Raw genomic sequence first — 27,583 nt, 5'->3', positions numbered from 1 at the left:
ACATGCACAGGTTTCACACTAGGTGGGTAAAATATACAGATATTGACATTTTGTACATGCAACTCTTCATATTGTAACAGTGAATATGAAGTGAAATGTTTCCCAAATATTATTGCTTCTTTCAGAATAAGAATTATTTTCTGTATTCGGACTAAAAGATGCTTGTGGATTAGTTTGTAAAACAGTTTGAAGTTTTCTACAACTTCTTTAAATTTAACACCACAGTGTTGTGGCTGTTCACGGGTATTTTTGAAGTGGACATGTTAAGTGCAATTTGAAGTAAGAAATGTAAAATGTGATAATACATTTTTGTGTTTATTTGATTCCTATTCAAGAGACTTTGATAAGAATGACTATATATGTAATATAGGCGTCTACAGAGTATCTTTGTTTACATTTTTGGTTAGTGGTGTGCCTCGAGATTTTTTCAATTAAAATAACGTACCTTGGCTCAAAAAAGGTTGAAAAACACTGGTCTAATGTGATATTCAAATTTTCCGGGGCTCCGTTTTATATTTGTTTTCTTTACCTGTAAGCCAAAATTAGTAAAACTGCAAAAAATAAAAACTTGAAATATTTTATTCTGTGTAACAAATCATAAATCAATAATCAGCATTTCCCTTTCTGAGATGACTAGCAAGAAGTATTGCACTTTTATGCAATATTAAAATGTTAGTGCTGTATTTACAGAAACAGTAAAAAGAAAATGCATTGTGGAAAATATTGCAGCAATGAGAGGGGAGACCCAGGAGTGGATGATTTTTGGCTTTTTTATTATGAAAAAAAAAAAACTGACCAAAGGCTTGATCTTCTGCAGCTTTGGGAGATGCAAGTAACACACATCAGTGTTTTTTTGTGGCATGTTATGACACGGTTCTCTTTTAATGGGAATTTAATAGGCTTCATTGTGGCACAGAGCACATCAACACATTTGATACTCAAGGTTCATTCAATGCGGTGATGTCAAAGTTACCTGACAATAGAGATGAAATAAGCAAACAGATGACACGCAGCACATTTTAGATAGTATTTCATTGCAAATGACTAACAAAGTATGCGATCAGTATTTAGCGTATTTGTAAAATCAAAGTTAAATCAAAAAAATACACACAACAACAGCCAATTGATGCTGTAATGTTCCTTAAACCAGAACAGTTCTCATCACAAAAAAATATAGACATGGTTGTAAATTAGAAATATAACAAGTCACATTTGGGCCCACCTCATAACACCTAAATTCATATGGCTCTTTGACACAGCATTAATGTGCTCAAACATTTGCTCACCAGCTTTGAAAAGAGGTACATGAAGTCAACATGATGGAAAACATTTCAGTGTTTTGAAGAAGAAAAAAAGGTTACTGCTTAAATTAAATAAAATAGTTTCTCTTCACAGTTGGATTTCCCTAAGTTGCCATAAGCACTGATGCTACATGAGTGAAAATGCAAGTGAGTTTCAAAAAGTGCTTGTTCCATAAACAAATGACTGGCTATGTTACAAGAAATGTACAACTTTTACAGAAATTATATGAAAACAATCAGGAAAGTACAAAAACAGAACAATTACAAACATGATTGTGTTTTCTGGGCTAGTAGATGTTTTGAAAGTAGGACACGCTGTATGAGAGCAGTCATTGTACATAACAGGGTATAGATACTTTCTAGTAAGCACATCTTTTAAGTACACTGAATTTGTTTTCTATAGCAAGAAAATATATTATTTTGTTTTTATAAAAGATAAAGTAAAAAAGCTGCATATTTTTTTTATCTAACAGAGTAAATATAGTCAGTGTGGGGATTTGGTAAACAAAACATATTGCTGAGGCATAGCTATGTACAGCCTATGCACATATATGGGCCAACAGGGTATGGGAGCCATGTATTTATTCACTGTGCATGGGCCACTGTCCCACTTTCACAGATAGAAACTGCATGTTGCAGAAGCTGCCAGCGGATTCTCTGTGATCTCTTTTGCAAACAGCCATATGAGTTCTTGATTTCACTGAGAATATTTGCAGACTTTTATTAAGCAATGTTATCATATTTTATGCTGCACAAATGTTTCAAGCTTTATGATAATCCTTGCGGTACATTCCATCACCCTCATTGCCACCTCAGATGTGTATCTATCATTGGGAATCTGTGGGAATGGCAGGAGATCAGGGTAGCGGGTTCTCAGACTGTCCACGCCATATCCCTCCAAGATCTGAACATCATTTGAAAGGCCTTTCAACTGGGAGCTGTACTCCTCCACTTTCTGAGCAAGAGCAGTTGGTTTAACATCTTTGTCAGACTTTCCTCTGACTGCATAGTCAGCAGCTATTAGGGCAAGCTTTGTGGCCAGGTAGCACTTGAAACAAACCCACTCGTTAGCATTTTTATGAAGATCATTGCGAGCAGCGGAGTAGTTTGCTCTGGCCTGTCTCAGCCACCTGCGGGCTTCCACAGGGTTTCCAACTGTTTTAAAGGTTGGGGGTACAAAGAAACGATGGGAGTGTGAAGACCCTGCATAGTTAGTGTAATGTTCCCTGAACTGTTGTCTTTCTGACTTGTGATTGGTTGCTTCCTGGTTCCACGACGAATAAAACCTTTGATACGAGAATTTCTCTGACTGGAAGCGGGTTGATGATGTAGAGAAGGTTCTCCTGGAAGTTCTGTCTGCATTTTGGTGATCAGCCACAGATTGTTTCTCCATGCGATTGATTTCATTTTGCAGGTGCTTAAACACTTCTGTGGCGATGTCCAGATTCTCTGCATTTTTGTCTGGATGCCACTTGAGGTACAACCGACGGATTATCTTTTTTCTTTCTGTCTCTGGAAGCTTCCAGGCTTGTTCGACGACCGAGGTCACCTCTTTCAGAATCTCAGGTAATGCGTGAAGTTTAATCTTTTTGGGAGACTGTTTCTGAGGAGGAGGTCTAAGGTTTTCTTTTCCAGAAAAGACAGGAGGCATCATTCGTAGACCAGAGGATCGACTCTCTGGGCTTGTAGGGGTTTGCGGGGAATTAGTATCTCGGATATGGGTGCTTTCATCTTGTCTTGAAAACTTGTACAAGTCGAGGGAACTGACTATTTTGTACTCACTGTAACCAATATCAATCTGGAAGCATTTTCCAAGGAAACTTGTGTTTTCTTCCTCCTCTCTTTCTACCTCTTGAACGATGATGGCATAGGTATAGGTGGGCTGATAGGCACCGTATATGTCTCCTCCTTCAGAGTCAACAAGGTAGCCCACATATTCCCCTGGATAGAAAACATTCATTGGATCCATGAGCAGAGTGTGGTGTATCTCAGCAGGTATTGGAGTTCCAGGTAGGGGTAGCTCAAGTTTTGAGGGCTCTGTTGAGTCATACTTGACACCAAGGTTGTCCAGTTTTTCAGTGATTCTGTAAATATCATTGCAGCCTAGCATGGCAATCAGATATGATGTGTCAGAGATCAAATTGTCTGTTGCAGACTTCAATGTCATGGCTAGTGCCAGAAGAAAATTTATGTCTTTACTGTCTGAATGCTGGATGTAGAGATGAATTACAGATGTTCCGTACCTCTTCAAGAAAGCTAGTGTTTCACTGCGACTGTGTGGGATGGGACTGCATCCTTTCACTCTTAAAGTTGTCTGCAGTTTTTCAAAACAGGACACTTTAAGTCCCTCACAAAGTGCTTTGCACAGACGTATTGCTTTTTCTTCATTCACAAGGTACGCATTATCATTCTCATGCTTCATTATCCTGATCAAACCAGTGATAAACTGCTCTGAGGACAGCAAAAGCTGAAGGCGACCTTGCAGGGAGCAAAGAGCTCCAAACTGACACATTTTTGGAGAATCCTCATCAAGCTGCTCCTCAAGAATGCTACTCAGTAGTCTAGGTCTTAGTTTTTGTGGAAGTAGCATAATAAGCTTTGTGTGGAAAGCATGGTCTTTCCCCAGGTAACACTGGCTCATGTCCACAAGCATTTGAACCCCAACGTTACCCTGAATTCGGCTTTTGAAGTGTGGGGCATCATCAAACACCAGGGTATTGGATTTAGCAAGTCTCCCATCATGGCTTGGCAAGTAAAATATCAAATCTCTGAGGCTCTCAAGATCTTTGCGAATTTCCTGTGGATCATTGTGAAGAGACTTGAACAATCCAGAGACCACCCTTTTTACAGTTCTCATTTCATTTGGGTCGAGCTGCTTTCCCTCAGAACTCCTGTAAATTCTCCACAGCACTTCAACATATTGTTTGGTTGACACAACATCCTCTGTGCCAAGAAGCTTGAACAACTGATGGAAGGTGCCGAGTTCCAGGGGTAATTTATACAAGTAGGGCTTGAAGTCAGATTCATTATCTAAATTGATGACCACTTCCTCAGGTTTCAGTAATTTCCAACCATCTTCAACCATGACAAATGTCACCCCACGTAGCAGGTAATGGAACTCTCGTTTGTCGGCACTGAGGAATTCATATGTGGACCTCAAAACTTTATTCCTCGTTTTCACCATTTCATCATCTGGACTTGATATGTTGCAAATGTTCTTGCAGTTGCTTATGACTTTCTCCAGAGGTGGGTCCAAGTTGACACCCAACATGTTTAGAACTTGATCAAGCTGTTCCTGTACACCAAGAACACTGTCATCCTGCTCCTTTATGCTTGAAGGTGTCGCTTTCTCAGGTAGGATTGGGCAGGATGTCCACAGCAAGTGTATTATATCTGTTTGCTTGAACTTTGGGTTTACTTGAGATCCACTGAAACGAATCAGGGGCAATGTGCCACTCATCTCTTGATACTGAGTATGAAGTTTGATGAGTTCTTTGGGAGCTCTTTCTGGACACAGAAATGGTATCATTGACAGCTCCTTCAGAAAGGTACCCTGAAAGAGGTCGATTCTTTCGTTAAAGATATGGTTCAAAAGTACATCGACAACGATTTGCACTTTTTCTTTGGTCCAATTTTCAGTCTGGGCTTTGATGCTGATCTCTTTTGCAAACTGGAGAACTTGTTGCTGGGAGACCTCATGCTTCAGACCAATATTTCTCAGAAATGTTATCCATGAAGTCAACAACAGTGCGCCATTCTTAGGTTTTGTCACTTGCTCTATTTTCCTAAAAAAGTCATTTGGAATGAAAGACTTTGCAGGTAACATAACTTCAAACACCTTTACGGTCTGATCGTAGAAAAATTTGGCTGGTCTGAGTCTGTTTGAGTAGTCGTAAATGAACAACAGCCCCTGTAATTTATCATAAAGCTGATCCTTCATTTTGCAGCCTTCTTCCATTGACATGAGTCTCTCCTTCAAATAAACAATGTGTTCAACTTTGGCATCATAGGAGAGACTGTCAAACTTTGGCAGAAGATGATGGAGGTAAATTTCAAGGTCATCGATTGGCATGCAGCCAAGGAAGGCATACAGTTCTTTAAGCTGTGGACTGTCAGCAAGAAAGGCAAATGAAGATGTTTGAGCCCATTTGTCTATGTCTGCACTTGGCATGATTTTTTCAAGAACATAATTTGCACCATAGTTTGCGATACTGATGTATCTTCCACTGACTGACTTGAAACATGGGAGGAGTTTCAGACTCTGTGCATCTTGTTGAGAAAGGTTAGGTAGATGGCAGTTGAAATACAACAGAAGAGCTTCAAAGTCCCTGTCTGTGAGGTTTGCTGTTTTGAATGCAGAAGTCTGAATCATGTACTCCAGAGCTTTCAAAATGCTTGATGGATTTTCAATGTTGGCTGTGTGTTGTGCCAGGAAAGGAATGATTTGACTCTCTTTGACACAGATTTTGTTCACTGCAAGCTGGATACATCCTGCTTTCATTAGAGTGTGAAAGACTTTGTCATTTTGGCCCTGTGGAAATATGGCAATGTTTATCAGACTTAGAGGTAGGAGTGCATCATGATCTGGGATGACAAGCTTCTCTCTGGCCATGAATTTGATTCCGGGTAGTAAAGCCCAATCTTTCAGAGTGTCAAGTACTGTTTCAAAGCTGGGTTTGATGTCAGTCTGATCTTCCTTAATAGCTACATTCTCACTGATGAAGCTCCATGTGTTCTTTAGCCAGGATTCACTAGGAAAGGTATCTTTCCACTTTACAGGGATTTTTGTTCGATACTCTCTAGGTAGAACAGACCCCAGAAGGTCACTAAAACTGCTGATGTCAAAGGGTTTTGCAACTCCTGCTTTTGACAGGATGTTGCTGTACCTCATGTACAATGTATTCATAAACATATCTTTCCTAGAAGATATAAGTTCATGGTGAGCTGTCAAAAACTTTGGTCTCTTCGAGTCAAACACTTGAAGCATATTCTCCATTGTTATCAACAGTGGCAAGCCATCAATTTTGACCTCATCCACTTCTATGTCTTTGAAACAGTAGTCAACCAGGAGCTTCAAGTTATGAACCAGTTTGAAGGTAGACAGTGGGAGGCGGCAAGGGAGTTTCCCAACATGGCAAGATGTGTCTGGTGATGAGAAAGTGTGCAGAAATTGGCGAACATCACTTGGTGTTACATATGTGACTGGAATCCCGGCATCCTCCAGACAGAGGTAGAGGTTTGCTGTTTCCTCACAACTATGAACCAGGTTAAAACCAATGTCAAGAAGCAAGGTTTTGAGCCTGTAGACATTTTCAGCCACAGACTTCCTTGAGGTTAAGTTATACTCTGTGTTTTTCAAGTGTTGAAGCTCATCCTGAAGCAGATTATCAAAGAAGGCTCTGCTTTTGTTCGCAGTGGATGTATTCACCCATGAGATGTAAATGACAGAGTGCATTTCGGAGTTGTCCATCTGGGCTGCTCTTACAACAGGAAGCAAACGCTTCAAATCAGCATGGATGCAGTTGTATACTGCTTTAACCAAGCAATACCAGTCTGGCTGAATGTCAAGTCTGTTGGCTGGGAAAAAAAAGAGGTATTTCCGCAGCGTGTCTTTAACAACATGAAGAGGTGTTCCTTGTAGTATACTCATGGTGGGATCAGGACCTGGAAAGTATCGGCGCTTCAGCTGAATCAGCAGCTCAACATATGCAGGAGCTATAAGTGACGTCATCAAATTGTTATTCCAATCACTTCTTACCCCTACACCATTGTCATCTCTCCATAGGTTTCTTCTAGCTGAGTCTAGGGCAAAATGTCCATTGACATGAAAAGGCAAACCAGTTTCCAGTGAAAGGGGCAAGAAGCAAAAGGCTCTGTGGGGTTTTTTGTAGTTGTGGCTTATACATGCTGCCACACCTCCACGTGGAAATAAAGTTATGTCTTCATTTTTGTGAGCTGAAACCACACTTTTGGAGACATTTTCAATGTCTGGAAAGCCAGATCTGTTGCAGATCATCCAGGAGGTCATGTTTCCATCAGTGTCCTCTATATCCATCGAGTAGGTTATCTGTTGGACTGGAATAGCAGCAAGCTGCTTCTTTTTGGTAACACTGTCAATGACAGAGGCATGAAATTGTTTGCGTTTTAGTCGATCACCATCTGTTATTTTGGCTGTGACAGAATAGAGCACTTTTAGTTCACCAGATGCATGATCTATTTGACAAACTGATATTTTCTCCATGTGGTTGAGAAACATAAGAAGCTCTGCACCATCTGTTTTCAGCTTGTCTAGGAGGTTTTGCACCATTCTATCAGATGCAGGGACAGAACTGATCTCTGATGTTTTTGCCATCTCTATGGATCGGATGGGGAATCTGAACATTGTGCTCCGTTCTAACTTGAAATGAGCTCCCAAGTACAGATTTAGAACATCTGAAAATTGGGATCTGAAGTCAGAGTCCAAGTCTCGGAACATCCTTCCAGGACTTACAGATGTAGCTCCTGGTGCATACTGTGCATGTGGATCAAAGATGCAGAGAATGTCATTGTTTGAGATAAAGGATGGGCAGTCAGTTATGTGATAAACAGAGTTGAATCCAATCCCATATTGACCAGTTTTGCCTGGATTGGCCTCTTTTGTTCCTCTTCCAAGGTTCTGAATACCTCGGACGTCATCCTCTGTGAATGGTTGATTGTTGTACACACAGAGGGCAGGGCCTTGCATTGGGATCCATTTATCATCAAATATTCTGTCAGCGGGGTGTGTCCTTGGATCAAATACAAAATAAATTTCTGTGGCTTTGGCATCATCTGCATTTTGAAGCAGCTCTTTCAACATTTCCTTCTCTGATGGATAGGCATTGAGAATGCTTTTAATCCTGCTAGTGAGTTTTTCTTTCTGTCCAAACTCACTGCCAAGTGGATTGAAGCAGACGTTAGAGGCATATCTCTCGAGTGCTTTGTGACGTTTTGGGATTGCTCCAAGCTTCACAGCAACCTCTCTTGGAATGTCAGCGTGACAGTATTTTACAGAGGAATCTCTGACTTTGATCCAAGGGCAGTCATTGTAACATAATGACTTTGATGGTTGCAGTGTTAGATTGCAGTCTGGTAACAAAATCCCACCATAATTTGCTTGGCAAAACTCTTGGTTTTTGTCTCGAATTAGACTCCAGATTCCTTCACTAATGATTCTGCGGCATAACTGGAAGTTTTCCTCTGTTAGTGTCTTTCGTCCACACTCTTGCCTCACTGTTTCAAGAACAGCAGAGAAATCTTCAACAGTAAAACTGGGCTGCACGCCAACATTTTCAAAAAGCTCTCGACAGCTGTTTCTGTATTTGTTTGGAAGCTGATAAAGATGGGGAGCTGCATCAAAATTCAAGTGGAATGCAACTTTGGAAGGACTGACATATGTGTTCTCCACCAAAATGGAGTTGAATGCTTTTAGGTCTCCACATATTTTACCTCTTGCATTTTCATCCTGCAGCATTTCCTCATGAAGGTATTTGTAGCAGGCATTTGTTATATTTTCCTGATACAATGTGACACCATCAAAAGACTGAGAAAGTTCCTTTAGTTGACTGATGACCAGCTCAACAGGGGGCTTCCTTATTAGACCAAGACCATCTTTCACAGCCAATGACATTGCACCACAGCCTTTAAAGGATGGTGAATTCTCATTCAGAATTGGTTTCATTAGGCAAACTGTGTCCTGATGTTCAGTTGTGTAAAGCTCTCTAGGAGAGAACATTGTGGTTGGGGAAAAGCTGTTCCCATGCCATGGTAAAGAGAAGCCTGCAGGTCTTGTCAGAAATGGAAGGAACTTGATATCTTGTAGATTCTCCAGGTACTCTGTTGCAACTGGATCTCTCATTCTCAGTTTCTCATCAATGAGACTCAGTAGTATGCTGCTACGAAAGCATGCGGCTGTGTGATCATTTTCATTAAGCTCAATGACAGAATGAGCCCGCTCAGTGAGGTCCTCCCAGCATAGATCATCTTTCACCATGCCCAGCTGCACTAGTTTAACTAAACAGACTGGATTGACATAGTCTTTGGACGTTCCTTCCGGAAATCTTCCATCATCAGCAATGTAGAGTTTAGCAACTCTTCCCTCTGGATGGATAAGTTTGGAGGGTAAAACTAGTTCACGTTTGGGGCCAGAGCAAGGTATGCAAGGCGTAACTCTAAGAATCGATTCAAAATCTTCAAGTTTCTCATTTAGGACATAATGCATCAGGGGATCTCTGAGCTCTTTGTCAAGCTCCTGAATGTGAGGAAAAAATACTTCTGAAAAGAACTGCTTCTCTGTCAGGGTATTTTCCATTAACTTCCCTCTACATCCAGCATCATCAAATCCTTCCTTTACCCAGTCAGGGAGCTCAACAGCACAGAGGTTTTGTGAGCCACTCTTCCTGAGGTATTTTAGAAATATCTTGAAAGCAGCAGGGCCAATGTCTGGCCTACAAAGTAAGGTGTCATCAAGGAATCTGATGTATTTGATTGACACCCACGTTTTTCCATCTGAAAAAACCTTGGCCTGCTCGCTGTCACCTCCTTTGGCTATTTCTTGGTAAATGCCCTGGCTGATTAGCACAAAGTCATCATGTACCTGACTTGGATCAGGCCATGCTGAATAGTAGCTATACTCGAGAAGTTCTCCACTTTCAGCCAGTGAACGCAGCATTGAGAGGGCTGCTAAGTAGGCCTGGACAATGACGTGCCTCATGAACACAGAGTTCCACTGTCCTTTGGTATCGGTCTTCCAGATCTCTTTGCGATTAGAAGTGACAGCAAAGCAGCCATTGATGTGAACTGGCAGGCCTGTTTTGATTCTGAGAGGCAAGTAGCAAAACACCTCTCCAATTGGTGTTGAATTTGTTTTCACAGTCCATTTGCGATTCTCTTCCTCTGAGAGAAGAACAGCAACTCCTCCACAAGGCACCAGTCCAAGTCTTTTTCCACTGTCACTGAGGGAAAATTTGAGGGCTTCACTCACATCCATGCATGAGCAGATGAGCCAGTTGGTGACCTCGATTGCTTTTTGGGGCATTTCATCCGTCAGTCTCCGAGTTTGGGCACCTTTAGCCGCCATCTCAAAGTACTGGTTGGGATCTTCCTCTGGACCTCGGAACAATGGAGAGTGCAGGTCCACAATGCGTTTGAAGACATTGTGAAACTCCTCCACCACAACACGAATGATGCAGCCAGATTTAGGAACATCAGCAGGAACCCTGTTGGTGCTTGCTACTTTCTTCATAACCTTTGCTGCAGATTTTAGGATGCTCAAGGGTCCATATGAGGCTTTGCTTGACCACACACTTTTGTTAATAGCCACCACATCTTGTGCTGCTGCTGGGTTTGGTTCCTCAAATTTCAGGTATTTCAACACCATACATCCAACATGCTGAGTGAAGAGAATGAACCTATGGCCACATATGCTGAACTCATCAACGAGGGAATAGATATCTGTGGTGTTGTAGTACAGACTGCTGATTTCACTGGATGAGGCCTCTTGCTCTGTTCTGAATGGAAGTCTGAACAGAGTACCATTGTATTTATATGGTGAGTCTTGAGCTAAAGGCAGCTGGCAGTTAAAAACGTTAAGGAATGGTTTGAATTGATTGGGAAATTTTCTTAGCCTCTTTTGTTGTTTGCTCCAATTGATTTTGATCCCTGGATTGGACCGGTCTCGAATGTGTTTGCTGATGTGATTGATATTGGGATCAAACATGATCATGAATTCCCTGCTCATAATGATGGGGATATCAGTGATGTGATAAACGGAGTTAAAACCCAAGCCGAACTTGCCAACTTTATCCGCTTCACATCTCTTCACTGACCCACCGAGCCGTGTGATGTTCAAAAAGTCTGTGTCTGTAAATACAGCACTGTTGAAAGACCACAGAGACGGCCCATGGCAAACGATCATGCCAGGATCAAGGAGATTTTCTCGAATGTCATTGTTTTTTCTCATGTCAATAAGAAAACTGCACTCTGTTGCACTGGCATCATCAGCATTCTGGAGGAGCTCCTTAAAGATATCTGCTACAGATGGATATTCCTCCAAGATATTTTTTATTCTTACTGTTAGAGGTTCTTGCTGGCCTGATTGTTCAAAGCCAAGATTTTCTGGGTTTATCAACCTTGTGCTCAAACATGGCACCTTCAACCATTCAGCAGTTTTCATTGGGATGTCATCATGGATCAATATAATAGGTTCTGAGGCATCTTCAAGTAAGTCATTTAAATCGTCGACCTTGATGTCACAGTAGGTGCATTCGTGAATGGGTTTCATTGCCAATTTGCTTGGGTTCTTGTAACAAAAGATAGGCACTTGCATATTAGTGTCCACTGGGATCTGATTATTGTAGAGCCATCTGAGGATGTTGATCAAGAGCAGAATATTGTGTTTACTTTCCTCCTTGCTAATCTCTACTTCACATCTTTTTTGGATTGTGGCAATGACGTCAAACACATGGGCTGGGACAACCTCTTCAACTGAACCACAAAACTTGAAAAGCTTATGAAATTTTCTCATTGTTTTTGGCAGTGAGTAGAGGTAAGGCTGTAGGTCTAGATCGGGGAGGGGTTTTAAGACGGTTTGGCCTGGTGATGTGAATGTCTTTCCAGTCCACACCCAATCAAAAGGCAAGGACTTCATTGCTTCTCTTGCATCCTCAAGATGAGCTTGCATAAATCCATAAATCTCAAATAGGATCTGCTGAAACTGGTACCAATCCTCAGTGGTAAATGCTTGGGATTTATGCCAGTCATTCACAGCTTTCAAGTGCTGTAATACCTGATCCACTTGTGGCTCTATTGTAAGTTTCAGAGCCTTCTTGAAACCTGCAGAGGTGTGTTCAACCAGTGGTACTGAAGATCCCACAAGCACTGCATGGCATATTTCACACATGTCAGACAGAGAGCAGATATTGAGCGTATCTCCAATCCAAGCAAGAGAATTTGGATAAGTTAGAGGTCTTTCTTTACAGACAGGTACCCAATTTAGTTGAAGCAGTGAAGCCTGGATATCGGCTGATTTTATCAACTTTGTTTGTTTATTAAGAATTTGCAAAAGTGTTTTTGCCTTTTTGATTATTGAGTCCCATTCAGGTTCCTCACTGCTTTGCAACTCCTCTATCTTTTTTGCCACTTTGAGGACATCTTTTTCACTGACCTGAACCTCATTTCTAAGCCCCAGTTGTCGAAGTGAATGGAGAATGTCAGGAGATTTGGTAAATGTACTTGTGGGAAACCGTGTTTTCTCCTCCTTGTAGAACAAATGCTGTAAAATCTCTAGTTCAGGGTCAAAAAGTTCTGAGGCTTTTACAGATCTTCCACATGGCAACTCAATAAATTTAATAGCAGAGAGCCATCCAATTACAGCTGAGTTTTCGTTCTTTAAAAATCCCAGATGCTTGAGAGCCCAAAGCATGATCTGGGTAGTTTCATCTTTTGAATAGAAGCCCTTGTCGATGTCCCGAATAATCATCTTCAGACATTCTGTTGTTTTGACTTGTTCTACGTTGAGCATCTTGATGAGACGGATTGACTCCTCATCATGGCAGGCCACGAGGTTTTCTGACAGTTTCACATCTGGTGGGTACTTAGCTCTGTGATGTAAAGCTTTTGCACCTCTCATTGATGTAAATGACGAGGTACCTTCAGAATAGGTCCCCACCTTTTCAAAGATAGAGAGATCCAGTAATGTATGTTTTTCCTTCTCAGTGATGTCAGACAGTCCTGCGAGAAATTTTCTGAGCACAATTTTCTCTTCCACTGAGAAAGACGAGACTTGGCTAGACAACCGCTGTGTTGGTAGTCTACTTAGAATTTGCAAAAACATACCAGGAGAGCAAGGGTGGATGTAGCACTTAAGCTGAGGGTGCTGCAAACACGAGTCCAGGTTTTTTATGACAACACCTCCAAGCTTTTCCAGAATGTCAAAAAGGCTTTCAGAAACCGGAACCTCATCGTCCTCCACATGAATTATGGGTGAGGGGGTTTTGAGACGAAGAAGCTTAGCTGTGTTCATGCTGTCCTCAAGGGGCACAAGAGGGATCAAAGGCATGTCTTCAAATGTGTGTAAGTCATTAGCAAAATTGATGTAGACATGTTTCCAAACCATTTTTAACCATGAAATTGTGGGATGCTTTAGTTCTTTGTTTCCAGGTTCCCACTCTACACTTAAGTCTCTTGTTGGCCAGGCTGTAGAGAGTATCTCCTTGATGAGTCGAGCTGATCGTTCTGGATTCAACACCTGTAGCTGAGTACAGGGTCTTCCTGTTAAAATGACAACAACAGTGGATTCAGTGTCAAATATTACCTTAGATAATATTCATTGTTGACTGGTTCGTTTCTAAAAGTGAGCAACACTTGAAATCCACATTCACGATCAAAAAATAATTTTAATTAAAGTTATGCATTAACGACATTTAAGATGCAATAGTAATGTGATCCATGCAAACAAGCTTCCACAATTCTCCTTATATCAGCATCCTGTCTGAGCAGCAAATAGCTCACACGGACTTGAAACATGCAAATCACAAAACCAATTTTAAAATAAAGTAATACGTGAATCCTACATTGGTCTAATTGATAATAGAAAACGTTTTGACAGAAGAAAAAAACAAGGAAGAGAATAATGTGTGAGTTTATTTTTCTCATCATATAGGCGAGTTAATTGTCTGCAGCCACACATTAGTTTTGGTTAATCATAAGATTATATGTAGCACCCTTTGTAATACCTACCTGAACACCCCCAAAGAAACTGCTGCACTGTAATTTAAATGACATATTATTGGAAGATGTACATGACTCTATCTCACTGGACGAAAAAGTGTCATTAAAAGCTATATGTGTAAATGTGAGGATTAGACCATAAACTCAGGACATCAGAAAAATAATACTGAAGTTAAATAATGTAAATAACAATAATACCATTATTTACAATGAAGCACCAAAATCGGTAGAAAATGCTATGTCTGGCCTCTAATGGTGTATTTCTGTTCCGATATTGTACGTATGTTTTGATTTGACTTTATTTAACAGGCCTTTTACTCAGCATTTTATTTTCCCTGGCTCATGTACCACATGTCCAGGTCACTGTGAGGAAGTAAAATCATTGATGAATCACTATGCTTTATTCATGGACCAGTATGAGATTACATCATGTTTCAAAGTCTTGCACAAAAATTAAAAACAAATATATTTAAAATGGTCTCATGTCTTTTCTTTAAAGCAGAAAAGCAAAAAGCATACCTACTTCTGCTAAAATAATGCAACATACTGGTTATAAATAAATACAGAATAGACATCTGCTCAAAATCTACTACATTTTGTTGTTTTGTTGTCACCTTAAAGTGGTTTTTGCTGTCCTATCCCTTAAATAATATCACCATAAATATAAAAAGCTAATACTGGCTGGTGAATTAGTCTCACTATATGTTCGTGGCAACAAACAAAATGCAGAAGTCTTTTTTCAACAAGCTGATAGGCAGTGTGCAGCAACAGGTGGGGTGATCAAGTGCTCCAGTCACTGCTACATGCCTAATGTTCACTGTCTGCTCTCCTTACCGTCATCTCCACCTGAATTATCTGGCAGCAATGTACCAGATTTAATGCACTGCTGGCACAGCTGCAGAGTAAGATAAAAATGGCCTAATAAACATCATGGTTGCAATTCACGCAGTCATCACAGTCTGAGTAGAGTCTGAGTACAAACCCATGAATCAAATTAACCATCCACTGTTGGATTAAGGATGCATGGATATAGGCATAAAATATTTACAATATGTTATATAGATGACTTGTAAAATAAATGTTGGTGTGTTACTACCTCTGGTTTTGGCAGCCTTCTTTAAGCTGTCCATCACTGAAGGCTTCATAGTTTCCAGTAAAAACCGATGCTCCAGTCCTGGATAGAGAGATCTTGAAATAAAGCAAAGGAAAATAGAAATGTAGTAAACAAAAGAGGAGTAATAAACACCACTTTGAAACTTTCAGGAAAAATCTTTGCTGTTTGCATGTGCATACAACAGAAACAAATATAAATGTCACTGCTTATTATTAAATCAGATTAATCTTTTGCTGTTTTAGGTAAGCTAGAATTATCAAAATTATTTCATTTTTGTCTAATGCCAGAACAATTAACTAAACATACATTATGATTACTACATTATTAAACAATGTGAGTTGATGTGAGAAGATGAAATTATGATTTTACATGAATACGATGGGTTAACATTTGAGTTAAATGGAGGAACCTTATCTCTAATCAAGATCTCAAGCATATTTTCTTTCTTGTGTGATTTTTGAAAAATCAAATGAAATCAGAAAGGAGGAGAAAAGTGGATCTCTGCAAACTTGGGCCATCCTTGAGTACAAATTCCAGATGGCCCAAGGTGACACATTCAACTGTACAAACAACAACATGCAAGAATAAACACAATGGGAAAAGGTTCTGTGTTGCAGAGATGAACAGGTTTTGGTGTGAAATGTGTGAATCAACCTCAGAACAAAAGCAAAAGATCTTGTTAAGATGCTGCCTGAAGCTGGTAACATTGACATTTTTCTGTACTGACATGGGCTGAAAGGCCTTTCAGCAAGGTGAAAGCCAACGCTTTAAAAGACACGTAAAAAAAAGCCAGATTACAGTTTGTAAATGCCCACAAGCACAAAGACTTTAATTTTTGTAGACATTTCCTAAAGTCTGGTAAAGTAAGTTCAAAGTAACATGTTTTTTACTACAATAAACATTTTTACTTTTGGAACACCGACTAAAGTACAAGTGTTGGATTGGACCAGTGCACTTTACTGAATAGATAAGAGGTAAAGGAGGAAACATTGTTATGGAAGGAAGTTAAGACATAGGCAGGTATAGGTCAATGTCTTAGAGTGGTAATCGGAAAGCCCTGAGTTATGGAAAATCAGTGGGAAGAGCTAAAAATGTGTGTGCATGAGCAAGGAGGCCTACGAAGCTGACTCAGTTACATCAATTGTATTAGGAGAAATGGGCCAAAACTCATGCAAACTACTCTGAAAAGGAAAGGAAACCCAAAATGTTTGATCCAAATCACAAAATGTAAAGTAAATTGTAACTGCTGGAAAGATGCATATATATTTTTTGATTTAAAGATAAAACAAATGTAATCTGTGATTTTTCTGGCACTTATCAAATAGAAATCATTTAGTAATGCAAACTGAACTAAAATGTGAAATGCATTATAAAAAGGCAATGGCAGTTATTAGCTTGTTTTATTTAAAGTGTACAGTATGCAAACAGTAGTTCCATCTGTATATTAGGGATCAAGAGTAAGATACATCAGGTGAGTATTTGTAAAAGCTGTCATGGTTTTCGAATTTTGTAAACATTCATGCTAAGGATAAAGAAAAGCACCATTAAATTAAAAACATACAAATTTATTTTTAGATAAACTGCTACACTTGCCTTTTTTTACTGTGACCCTTTAAAAGAGGTTAAAACTCCTAACTTTAGAGTATTGGATGTTTATCCAGACGTTTTACCTGGGGAATGCCTCAGACGCGATGTAAATGGCATCTTTTTCACTGACAGAAGATGAAAATGATGTAAATGTTTCATTCTGGAGTGGCAGAAGCTCAAGCCCTATGAGATCACTGTAGTTGGCATCACTGAGAGCAAACTCCAGCAGCAGCAGCTTCTCCTCTGAGGGACCTTTGTGTTTGCTCTTCCTGATAGTTTGCCGCAGTAAAGAAGGGGTAACTTTCTTCACCTCAGTAGACTCAGTCATATAGGAAGCCATAGCAAAGTCCACTGCAGCTGGCACCTTTGCTACCTGCATTCCTGAGCTTTGGAGGTAGTTGATGACCGTCTCTGAAATATCATTGTCAGTGTCGAGCTCTGAGAAGGCAGCCTGCTCCACTCCGACCCAGCTCTCACTGAGCGAATAGATCACTCGCTGCTGCAGTAGATCATGAAAGAGCGGCTGGAGAATGGGCGTCCAGCGAGACTTGACCTGTTTAGGGTCTGGCCATGCCCTGTATGTCCCTCTTGGAGACAAAGGAAAGTCTTGGTCCTTTTTTGTCTGCACCCTCTTTATAGCATCCACAATGAGAGTGAAATAAGCCTTAGGGATGACAGTTATTATAAGCAGCTCATTCCACAAGGCAGATGGATCCCTCCACTGGTCCACTTCTCGCCACTTGATGCTCCTGCGGTTGTCGGTGAGACCGAAAAAGCCGCTGACGTGAACCGGAAGACCCGTCTCACTCTCTTCACCAGGTGGAAGAGGGAGGAAGCAGAAAGCTCGACCTGAGAAACCAGATGTGGCACCTCCGTCCTCTTTGTTTATGACAGTTAGAGGCAAGGCAATGCCGATTGTGGGCATGAACTTCAAATCGTCCGCCAGAGAGTCCAACTCAGCACACATCCCTCTGCCTCCAACTCCATTACAAACCAGCCATGTGGTCCTCTGAGTCTCTTTAGATGTTTCATCTTGAGTCTCTATGTGAAGTTGGTAAGTGACACATGTGATGATGGAGCTGGGAACGCCATTACTGTAGCTGTCCACCGCTTGACACAGTGTCTTCAGTGCATTTGGCCTTTCTAGTTTATCATCAGGATTCTCTGTTGCTCTGACCTCAAACAACACTCGTTCTGTACCGTCACACTCTCGGACATGCAGTGAGATCTTCTGGACACTCTTCAAGAAGAGGAGAACTGTGTCTGCATCAGCTTTGAAAGACTCAAACAGCTCCAACACCTTTTCTTTGTTGTAAATATTCCCACTGAGCTGGGAAGGTTTCACACGAAGTGGGAAGCGGAACAGAGTTCCTGGAAAGCTGCCATCCCGGATGGTATTCTCCGAAATCCCAAATATCTGAGTGTAAGGTGCAAACTGATCACCAAGCTCTGTGATCTCCTTAATGTCCGTCTTCAGATTCCAACACTGCCCAGACTCGTGCACGCCGAAAAGGGTCTGATGGGGATCCAGCATGGCAATCTGGTCCCCACTGAAGATACTGGGAACATCTGGAACATAAGAATAAACAACAAACATAAAAAAATGGAAAGTACATATATGTGACTTTATCAATGAGATTTTAAACTTTGACACAATAAAAATATGCAAGAAGGAGAAAAAGTTTGGGGACCACTGCTATAAGGAAATAGAGTATAATATATTAATTCACCCAAGAAAACTGTGGAGATTTCTATTTTATTCTAAACAAATTTTGGCTATACAAAGTAGCAAACATTTGGAAATATAAGTTATATTCCTTAATTTTCCAGCAAACTCTCACCTGTAATATGATACACAGAATTGAAGCCGATTCCAAATCGTCCAACTTTCAGTGGGTCATCTCTCTTTCTGCTTCTTGCAATCTCCTGAATCCCATTCCAGTCCTCGACAGTGAACACAGCATCATTGTAGACGTACAGCGCTGTCCCTGCAGGTTACAGCATAGATAAACTCAGGAGATCTAGAAACTGGTGAATAAATACATTTTTGCATGAAAGATTGCAGTGCATCATTTTAAAAGTAAGAACAGGATTCACTTCATCAGTAGTGGTTTAGCTGCAAAAACAATACGGTTCTGCTGCCAAGTTCACTTCACCGGTAACTGCTAACCTTGATGCTCAGCCATGTCAGGTGACCACAGTGACTCCACGCCGTACTCTGTCTCATCGTATAAGAACTTCACTTCGGTGGCTCCAGCGTCCTCTGCATTTTGAATCAGCTCCTTCAAGATGAAGCAGAGAAGCAGTGAGAAATATCGAACAAAGGAACATTAGAGAGAAATGAGCTTTTTTAGCCCTGCTTTTAAGCAAAAAGCTTTGCAGTTAAAAATAAATAAATAATTAGAGTGGATGACTCCATTTAGGACATCAAGCCTTAATATTTGGTAATGTTACTATATTTCACAATAAAGCTCAAAGGAGAAAATTAAACCCAAACAAGAACAGTTCTTTCTTTTTCCTCAAGATTGACTGTTTTTCTCGTTATAAATTCCTTGAAAGTAACACACCTATTTTTACGGGAGACTTTGAGTGAAAGTTAACCCATCATTATTATGCCTGTAATTAACAGCCAGTAGACCCATAACAACCATTAGCTGAAAGACTAAGATATAACTACATAACAAGTCACTCATGACTCATGATTAAAGAAACACTCTGAATGGATCTGGTGTGAAATAAACAATGCATATGTAAAACACCTCATGCCCTTTGGTATATGATGCTATGACCCTATTTAAAATAAAAAATGTGATATAATTTAGTCCTTCAACATCATAGTAATCCAAAATAAGGCCAAACCCACAAACTAATGTCAAGTACATGCAATATCAACCTTCCAAGCCCATATCAAACCTAAATCTGATAGAAAACGCAGGGGAGCTGAAAAGAAGAGAAAGTGAGAGAGAACCCAGGACATTTGATAATAGGGATCAATTGTGCAAAGAGGAATGGTCAGAGATCCCTCTCTCTGAATGCTTCAACCGGATATAGGAGGAATCTGAGTCCTCTTGGCAAAAAGAGGCTACACAAAAGTGATATTAACAGGATGTAGGTTTTTATTTTCTTAATGCAGGATCTTGTATCCCCACTGAACATGGTTTCAAATTAGAAGTTGAGCCCTTTAGTCTGAGATTATGCTACTGCAATAAACATGTGTTTATTTAGGCCTATTTGCACAGTTTTTTCCGGGAATGTCAACAAGTGTAAAAGTTGCTATAAATATTCAAAAGTAACACAAAGAGTTTAAGAAATAAACTCCACTCACCTTCAGAATCTGCCCCCCTTCAGGGTATCTTCTGAGAATGTCCTTCAAAAACTCCACCAGTGGAGGTGTAGTTTGGCCAAATCTCCCTGTAACAGACCATACTGTATGGGCTGCACAAAAGTAATGGTAGAGATAAAAATAGTTAAACTTTACCTCCTCCTCTAAGGCCCCGTCCCTCCAGGGTTATAGACACTTCTGGGCTTCCTGCAGGGACCAAGCTGCCAATTTGCACTCTATCATTGAGCTATAAAAGACAAAAAAAACTTTAATTTACAAAACTAATTCAACAATAATGTTGGAAGAGAATTTTGGAGTCTGTAGACAGATGTAACGTCTAAAATATATTGTGAAAAACAATAGCAACTTAATGTAACAATAATACATTTAGAACGAACCCATATATTTAAATGCAACGAACGAATGAGTACAGACAGTACAAGAAGTAAGGCTGATTAATACTTTGACAAAGAGATACCATGCCACAGTTACACATGAACCACTCCCAGTGATGACTGCAAACTGGGTGATTAATAATCTTTTCCCAATGCGTCTTTCAGAATCAATGCAGCAGCATGGCAGAAAGTCAGTATGAGGGCCCGATGCTGCAGCTGAGCGTGACTGTTCAAGGTGACACTGTTAGTCGCTGCACTCAGCACTCTTTAGCTATAATGTGCTGTAAGGCAAATCCAGCTGCACACAAAAGAATCCTCCACCAGCAACCTTGTCATGGTGTCTGCATGCAACAATAATTACTGCATAATTCAGGACAAAGACAGATATTTAGCACAGGTCCCAAGTAAAGTGCTATCAACAAATGTGTTGTTTAAGGGCTGATGCATAATGGCTATAGTAAGCATAGGCAAATAGCTACAATGTTTGAAGAAGTTGTTTTCATCTCAGCAATGCCCACCTAGTTTAAAATTAGTAAAGAAGCAATTAAATGAAAAACTATCAAATAACTGTAAGCAGATGGTCCTTGCAAATATAATGAAAAATTGTGATTTACTGATATTAACAATAGATTCTTGCCTTGGATGAAGATTTCTTTATGGCCCTTAAATATTTCTACATTTTGTCACATTGCGACAACAAACTTCAATGTATTTCATCTGGATTTAATGTGAAACATGTGGTTGTGAAGTGACAAATTGCAAAAAAAAAAAAATTCCATAAATGCTTTTGCATTCCCCCTAAGTATTTACATGTCTGTAACTTAGTTCTTTTGAAAATGTAGCTGGTAAAAAATTAAAAAAAAAAAAAAGACTGTTTTATATAATTTGAAAGCATCCACAGAGGGGCAGATGGGAAGAATAATGCCTCCTTTTAGTTTCTTCTAAGTAGAAAATTCCTCTTCGCTTAAGTAGAGCTTCAGGCATATCTTCTCCATTAGACTTCCCAATTTTTTAATAACATTAGCAGAATCAGCAAAACAACATAAATTATACACCTATATTTAGTTGGCACAACATTCTTATGTCCTTATAAAGAATGCTTACCATGAAAGCATTCCTAATTTTGGTAAGAAATAATACATAAAATAAAGTCTGGTTGTAGCTGGTAGGTGGGGTTTGAAGCTTTTCTTTTTACTTGCTAAGTTGGAGGGAAGAACGGACGCTGTAAAACATCAATTCCCATGCACCTGGTGCTTTCGATCAGCTCGATAAATTTAATGGGTGTGCAGCTTATACATTTTTGCTCCTCATTCTCCAAATTCAGCAAATGTATCAGTCAATAGCTGGCAATCGATCAGTAGATAAAGATCCATGGTGACCTTTGCCATTTTCAGGTCAGAGATAAGGTCAATAACACTAAGAGAACTCAATTAGTGAAAAGTGGAAACAACAAATCATACTGTGGGGGAAATTTCAAGAAGACACTTCTAACAATGCAGCTGTTTGCAGTGTATGCAAATGTCAGAGCATCTCTGTGCTGCAGCTACAGCAAAGGTTCATGAAAACAAAACACATGTCTAATGATTTAATGATCCATCTTTGAGAATATGTGGGATTACTGGACAACAAACTAATATTTATAAAAGGACTGTTAAAATGAAAGCTCTGTGTCCTGAATGTTGCAACAGTCTTTTTTATAATAATGCAACCCAAGCAGAAACGAATTCACTCACTATCCTCCCATTGTGAAGCAGACGCTGCTCTTTGACCGGCAGGTTCGTTTCCTCGTACAGCAACTCTTTGACATCTTGGACGGATGTGAAGGGGGACAGCTGGTAGGACCTCGGGCCAATGCACTCATGACTAACTGTCACCCGTGGCACCCTGGAAACAACAAACACAGATAAAAGCCCCTGACGTTACTAACAGGGTTTGACTTATCTGAACCAATTTTGACTTGAATGCTGCCCACAAAGTAGACGATGAATTGGATGTCAAAAACAGGGCAAAATGTGTTGCCTGATGTGATCCCGCCCAGGGGAGGATGTGAGTCTTAGTTACAATCAATATTGATTAAACCTAAAAGGTTGGAAGAAACATGAGCATGGCACCCATCTGTTACTGGCACTTCTAGTGTTTATATATGGTGCACAGGACAAAAGAATTCACTTTTGTCACTCTACATTGTGATTGGGAGCAAAGGATCCAATACAAAATAGTGCATAACCATAAACTAAAATTAAACATGTAGCTTTCATATTTTTATTCTTACAAATAAAAATATGAACTGTGCATGCCTTTATTTTCAGCATACTTCCCCCCCCCTCCCAGAGACTTCAGATAAAAATCGAATGAAGTCAATTGCACGACTGCAAACTGTTCACAGACTCTTTGTTAAAAATAAGTGTAAAACATTTTTAAGACATAGCTGTGATTTTTCTTTAGAGGCTCCATAATAAAAGGGCTTGGAAAGCATCATAGTCCTTCTGAGTAATTCTGCAATACTTTCAGCTGGTCTATAACAAAATAATGAAAATAACATTAACTTTTGTGGATGTAACCTAACAAAATGTGAAAAAGTTCAAGGAGTGGATGGGAATACAAGGCACTGTAAGAAAGTTGTTTCTGCACACACTGTACCTATGATTTATTTTTCCACTTTTTTTGTTAATGATAATCCATTGTGCTGCAGAAGAACATTTCACACATGCAATGATTGTTGTATTACACAAGGATGGGTGTTTCATTTATATAAGACAAACCCGAAGTTTCCAATAGCAATGAAAGTAAATATTTTTGCTTGTCCAGCAGCAGGCTACAGGACCTATGCAGTCAAGTGCACAGTGGTGCATTCACTGGAGGAGAGTGGGTGTGGCAGCTGCTTCAGCAGAGGACGGTTCTCATCCTCCTGGGCTATTAAATCCTCTACACATATGCGTAGAGTGCAGGGAAATAAAACCACACAGGTACAATTTAAAATCCCCCCCCAAAAAGATATATATAACAAATAATGACACGCCGTCAATCTGCTGGTCATGTTCAGAGCATCCACTGCATGCAGTGTGCTTCATAATGGCAGGAATTTTTCTTTCTTGAACTCACCACGGGTCTGGACAGTTTGCCATGTCGCTGCTGTTTTATGTCCCAGCTCAGACACTTTCATTGGACTATCTTCTCCGCCGGGCGCAGGGATACAGCACCGGGAAAACGGCTGCGGTGAGGCGAGAAAACCGTTATTTACGGCAACAACGCTCTCCATTCAAAACAACGCCACAAAACACACATGACAGCTTTCTTCGGAGATGTTTAGTTAATTAAAAGAACACTTGTAAAGCATTTAACAGTCGGAGACATGGAGTTGTTTATCAGCGGTATAATGCCGGTGCTGTGTTTAGCCCCTCTTTATCCCAACAAACCCCACTCACTTGTTTCTGTCCTGTGAGCGCCGTTTGCGGTTCTTCTCCCGAACTGCTTACACATCTGAAAGCACCACGACTTCCTAGAAACAATAACAACAATAGCAGGCGGCATAGTTAATTCCCCTTCTGTAACACCGTAACTCCTTCAAAGGCCATGTTCTAATAATAATGAATTACACAGCGCGGCTGAGAGCAGAAACACCGGAGATGAAGCAAGAGGATTCACCCCCCGGTCACTTCCGCATCGTCTTTAATCCTCCCGAGTTCATTACCATGTTACCGCTAAACTTGAGTTTGATTCATTTCTCTGGGCTTCTTCTGTATTGTCTAGTTACTTGCGACATAACTTACGTTTAATGATGAACATTTATTTTCCTATTCTTTTAAATACTTGGATAATGGCAACATCGGATTATTATTATTATTATTTTAATACTAACCCATTCTTCTCAGTCCCAGTTTCACCTTAAACATAGTAACAATGAAGATAATTTGTGGCTTAAAGTTGCAAAAATAAATGTTTTGGGGAAATCAATGAAGATTTGAGAGCTCCAAGTTTTTTTTAAATTTTATTATGGGTTTTTGTTCTTCCATCTGCCAACTAAAAATCTAAATGCTGTAGAGAATATATATGGATGCATGGAAATTCAAACCTGTTGTCATTTAGTTTTACATATGGAACAATAAAACAAGACTGCGTTTTCTTGGATTTGGAACAGTTTGTGTAATTAACAAATAGATAAAAACACAAAACAGATATAAAATAAAAGTAAGGTGTCCTAACAGTTTGTGCTGCAGAAAGCTGTGTGGTATGGTTCTGCTCTTTTCTGTTATGTCCTTCTGGCAGCAATTGAAATGGTTCATGGACTTCCTAATTTTTAATAACATTAGCAGAAGCAAATGTGAGGAGTTTCTGACAATAGCCAGAGCTAATTTCTCTGTCGCAGATCCTGGACAGAGCATAAACACTCAGTGACACTCTGCCAAGCTGAGATGTAACGTCAGCTCGCTCATTTCACAGCTCAGAGGATAGTCAAACAGAGGTAGGCTTGTTTTAAATGCAAACACAGACAGAATATACAATGGTTTGTAGGCATAACTGCTAAAAATCAAAAACAGAGGATCGACAAAGTAATAAACGCCAACTTAATCTACAGATAATACAGATATGTGAACTAAGTAAAAATGTTAATGTAAAGATTTAAAAGTCAGGAAAGCTAATATCAGAATGAGGATCTGATCCCCTCCCTAGTAATCTGTAATTTGAATACCAATATATGCTATTGTTGCTTTGTCAATCATTTCATACCCAAATTTTTGCCTGTTGTGGAAGCTGCAGTCATATCAGATGTAGATTATGATATAGGGAAACTATTAGGGAACTAATCTAAAATTGTTCTATTTTAAACATCTTAAGCTTTTCAAAAGATTTTTCCCCCTTTTACTAAATTCTGTACTTTTTAAATCAGAATGTTTCTTATTTATGCAAAGTAATGCTGGACATCGCATGCAGTAGCCGGAGTTTCTCAGGTTGCTGCATGCTGGGAGTTGTAGGCAATAAACAGGGTTCAGTCGCTATAGAGCACTGCAGTCAAAAAGATGCGCACACCAACTTTGTAGCTAAGACCCAGTGAGTGAAAGGTGTGCCTGTCCTCCTTACGCACTTTTAAAATACGAATTGAGTCCATTTTTCTTTTTATTATTGCCTAAACTGTGCGTCACATAAACACAAAATCCACATATGTTCTGTAGCTTGGTCCATCGGTGACATGTTATTGATACAGACTGACAGCGCATATAGATGTTTTTTGTTATTACGAACGATGAACACACAGCAGAGATAAAATTGATCAAATCATGAGATCTGCAGTAGAAAAGTGACATCATCACGTGAAAGGCAAGGATAATTTAAACGCCAGTCGGTTCACAATGATATCAAGTCCAGAAGACACCTAGTCAACTGTATGAGCTATGCTTTTCAAAACGCTGCGGTGGAAATGGGATGTAGTAAAATAACCTACGCCAAACTTACCAGAGTGCACGATTTCAGTCTCCAGGGTATTTTCTGGAGGACCCTCCCCAATACTCAGACGTATTTCCCATTAATTATTGATCGTACATCTGTGCGTTGCCGTTTGATCTGACAATATCCAGAGCTAAGTCATCGTCTGGTGTCCTAACCTCCCAGCTGATCTCGGTGCCGCATTGGAAAGAGAGATGAATACTCACAGCTAGGAAGGCAGCAGCATCAGCATCAGCACCGCATCTCTGTCCTGCTTCCTGCGCCACGGAAGAGGTCACGAGTTCCTGCTGATGACCGCAGCAAGTGCTCGATGTCTGACCTGAAACTGGCGGAGAACCTGGTTTAAAGTGTAATGTCCAAGAGTCGTGGACTCGATCGTTTCACAGTGCAGGTTTTTATCTCACAGGTCCCTTAAAGAGACAGCTTCAAGCTCCGGTGGGGCACGCCACGCCAGCTCATGGCTGATTAATGCTACTTGAAAAGATTAAAGACAAATATTGAAATTTGGTGAAACACAATGTGCCATTAGCTAGTTGTATTTATTGTATTTATTTGTTATTTATCATTACCTATTAACATTTTAGCAGTCTGCTTTTTACAGGACATTCAATAAAAAAAAAAATACAAATAACTTATTTATTGCGATGATATGAACATATTGAAAGAAAACTGTGGTACCTGGCTGCTTTTACACGTCAACACAGGTAGATGGCGACAAAAGGAAAGCTGTTACCTTCTGACTCACGTCGAAAATGTTTGATTGTAGTTCTCCTCTATCAACACTAGATGGCTCATGTCACTGCATCAAACACCACTCTACAACTTTAACCCCAACACACGAATATATTCAGTACAAAAATTGAACAAAATATTATTGTTCTTTATAAACTACACAATGGAATTGTTTTATGTGATCACTTGTAAGTGAATTAATGATTCAATTCAATTAAATCATTAACTCATGGTGTACAATTCACACAAAACTTTAAGACAGAAACAAATTATAGTCATAACAACCTGTATTTCACATAAAATAAATAAAATGTACCATCTTATGATTTTGAAGCAGATTTACATGTGAGTATGCTCTGATTTCCCGGGATTGTTGTATTCCATGACATGCCCAGACTTGTACTGTATAATTGGCCACTTTACTGCAGGGCTGAACTTTTGTCCTTTGTGTCTTTGCCTTGGTTGACACTCACACATACATAGGGGCATGCACGCGCATGTATGCACAAGTTTTTGCCTGGAAGTGAGTTTAAGCTTTTGCATTTTTTTTCTTGTTTTTTTTTATTGCTATGCTGTTTGGATATTAGTGGCTGCTCTTGTGTCACTGAAGCCATAAATAAACTCTCATATCAGGGAACCTTTAGAGTAATAAGGACTGTTGGACTTTGGTAGAGAATCAGAGAATACTTTAAAATGGCTTAAAAACAATCAGTGCTAAACAATACACTAATCAAACACTTTGTTAGGTGACACACCGTAGTTCTGGTTTGGACCCTTTTATGCCTTGGGAATTGCTTTAATTTTTATTGATTTAACAAGCTGTTGGGAAAATGCTCCTGAGATCCATGATATGAATCTCCTGCTCCACGTTATCCCAAAGGAGTTCAAGTAGATTGAGACATGGTGTCTGTGGTGTCCAGTGAAGTGCAGTTGAACTCATGGT

The 27,583-nt window shown here is 39.8% G+C and overlaps 1 protein-coding gene across 3 annotated transcripts; it reads right to left on the bottom strand.

Moving 5' to 3' along the window:
- Positions 1-752: 752 nt before the first annotated feature.
- Positions 753-26,306, bottom strand: sacs (sacsin molecular chaperone). Of its 3 annotated transcripts, none has more exons than XM_081614190.1 (12): positions 26,115-26,306; positions 23,892-23,965; positions 23,569-23,677; positions 22,200-22,350; positions 20,228-20,318; positions 20,075-20,160; positions 18,920-19,031; positions 18,591-18,737; positions 16,833-18,318; positions 15,145-15,236; positions 14,058-14,084; positions 753-13,589 (listed from the first exon to the last, which is right to left on the bottom strand). In XM_081614190.1, exons 3-12 carry the CDS (start codon positions 23,589-23,591, stop codon positions 2,038-2,040), a joined length of 13,767 nt encoding a protein of 4,588 aa, XP_081470316.1. In that variant the 5' UTR covers positions 23,592-23,677; positions 23,892-23,965; positions 26,115-26,306; the 3' UTR covers positions 753-2,037. The 3 variants fall into 3 exon arrangements, with proteins under 3 accessions (XP_081470316.1, XP_081470317.1, XP_008424126.2); XM_081614191.1 differs by lacking the exon at positions 26,115-26,306 and adding an exon at positions 25,918-26,072; XM_008425904.3 differs by lacking the exon at positions 14,058-14,084.
- Positions 26,307-27,583: the final 1,277 nt, after the last annotated feature.

Source organism: Poecilia reticulata, chromosome 13 (genome assembly GCF_904066995.2).
Source record: "Poecilia reticulata chromosome 13, P_reticulata-male-v2, whole genome shotgun sequence".
Taxonomy (NCBI): Eukaryota; Metazoa; Chordata; class Actinopteri; order Cyprinodontiformes; family Poeciliidae; genus Poecilia; species Poecilia reticulata.
Note: the sequence above shows the minus strand (reverse complement) of the source record. Positions and strands in the feature narration are given on the sequence as shown.

Bases quoted from the DNA above. Each gene is read 5' to 3' on its own strand.
- sacs (XM_081614190.1), bottom strand. From the start codon at position 23,591: ATGGCAAACTGTCCAGACCCGTG. The intron at 19,032-20,074 runs GTGAGTGGAGTT...TTCATCTTGAAG, and splicing joins AAGGGGGGCAGATTCTGAAG to GAGCTGATTCAAAATGCAGA. The intron at 18,738-18,919 runs GTTAGCAGTTAC...TGTAACCTGCAG, and splicing joins TGACATGGCTGAGCATCAAG to GGACAGCGCTGTACGTCTAC.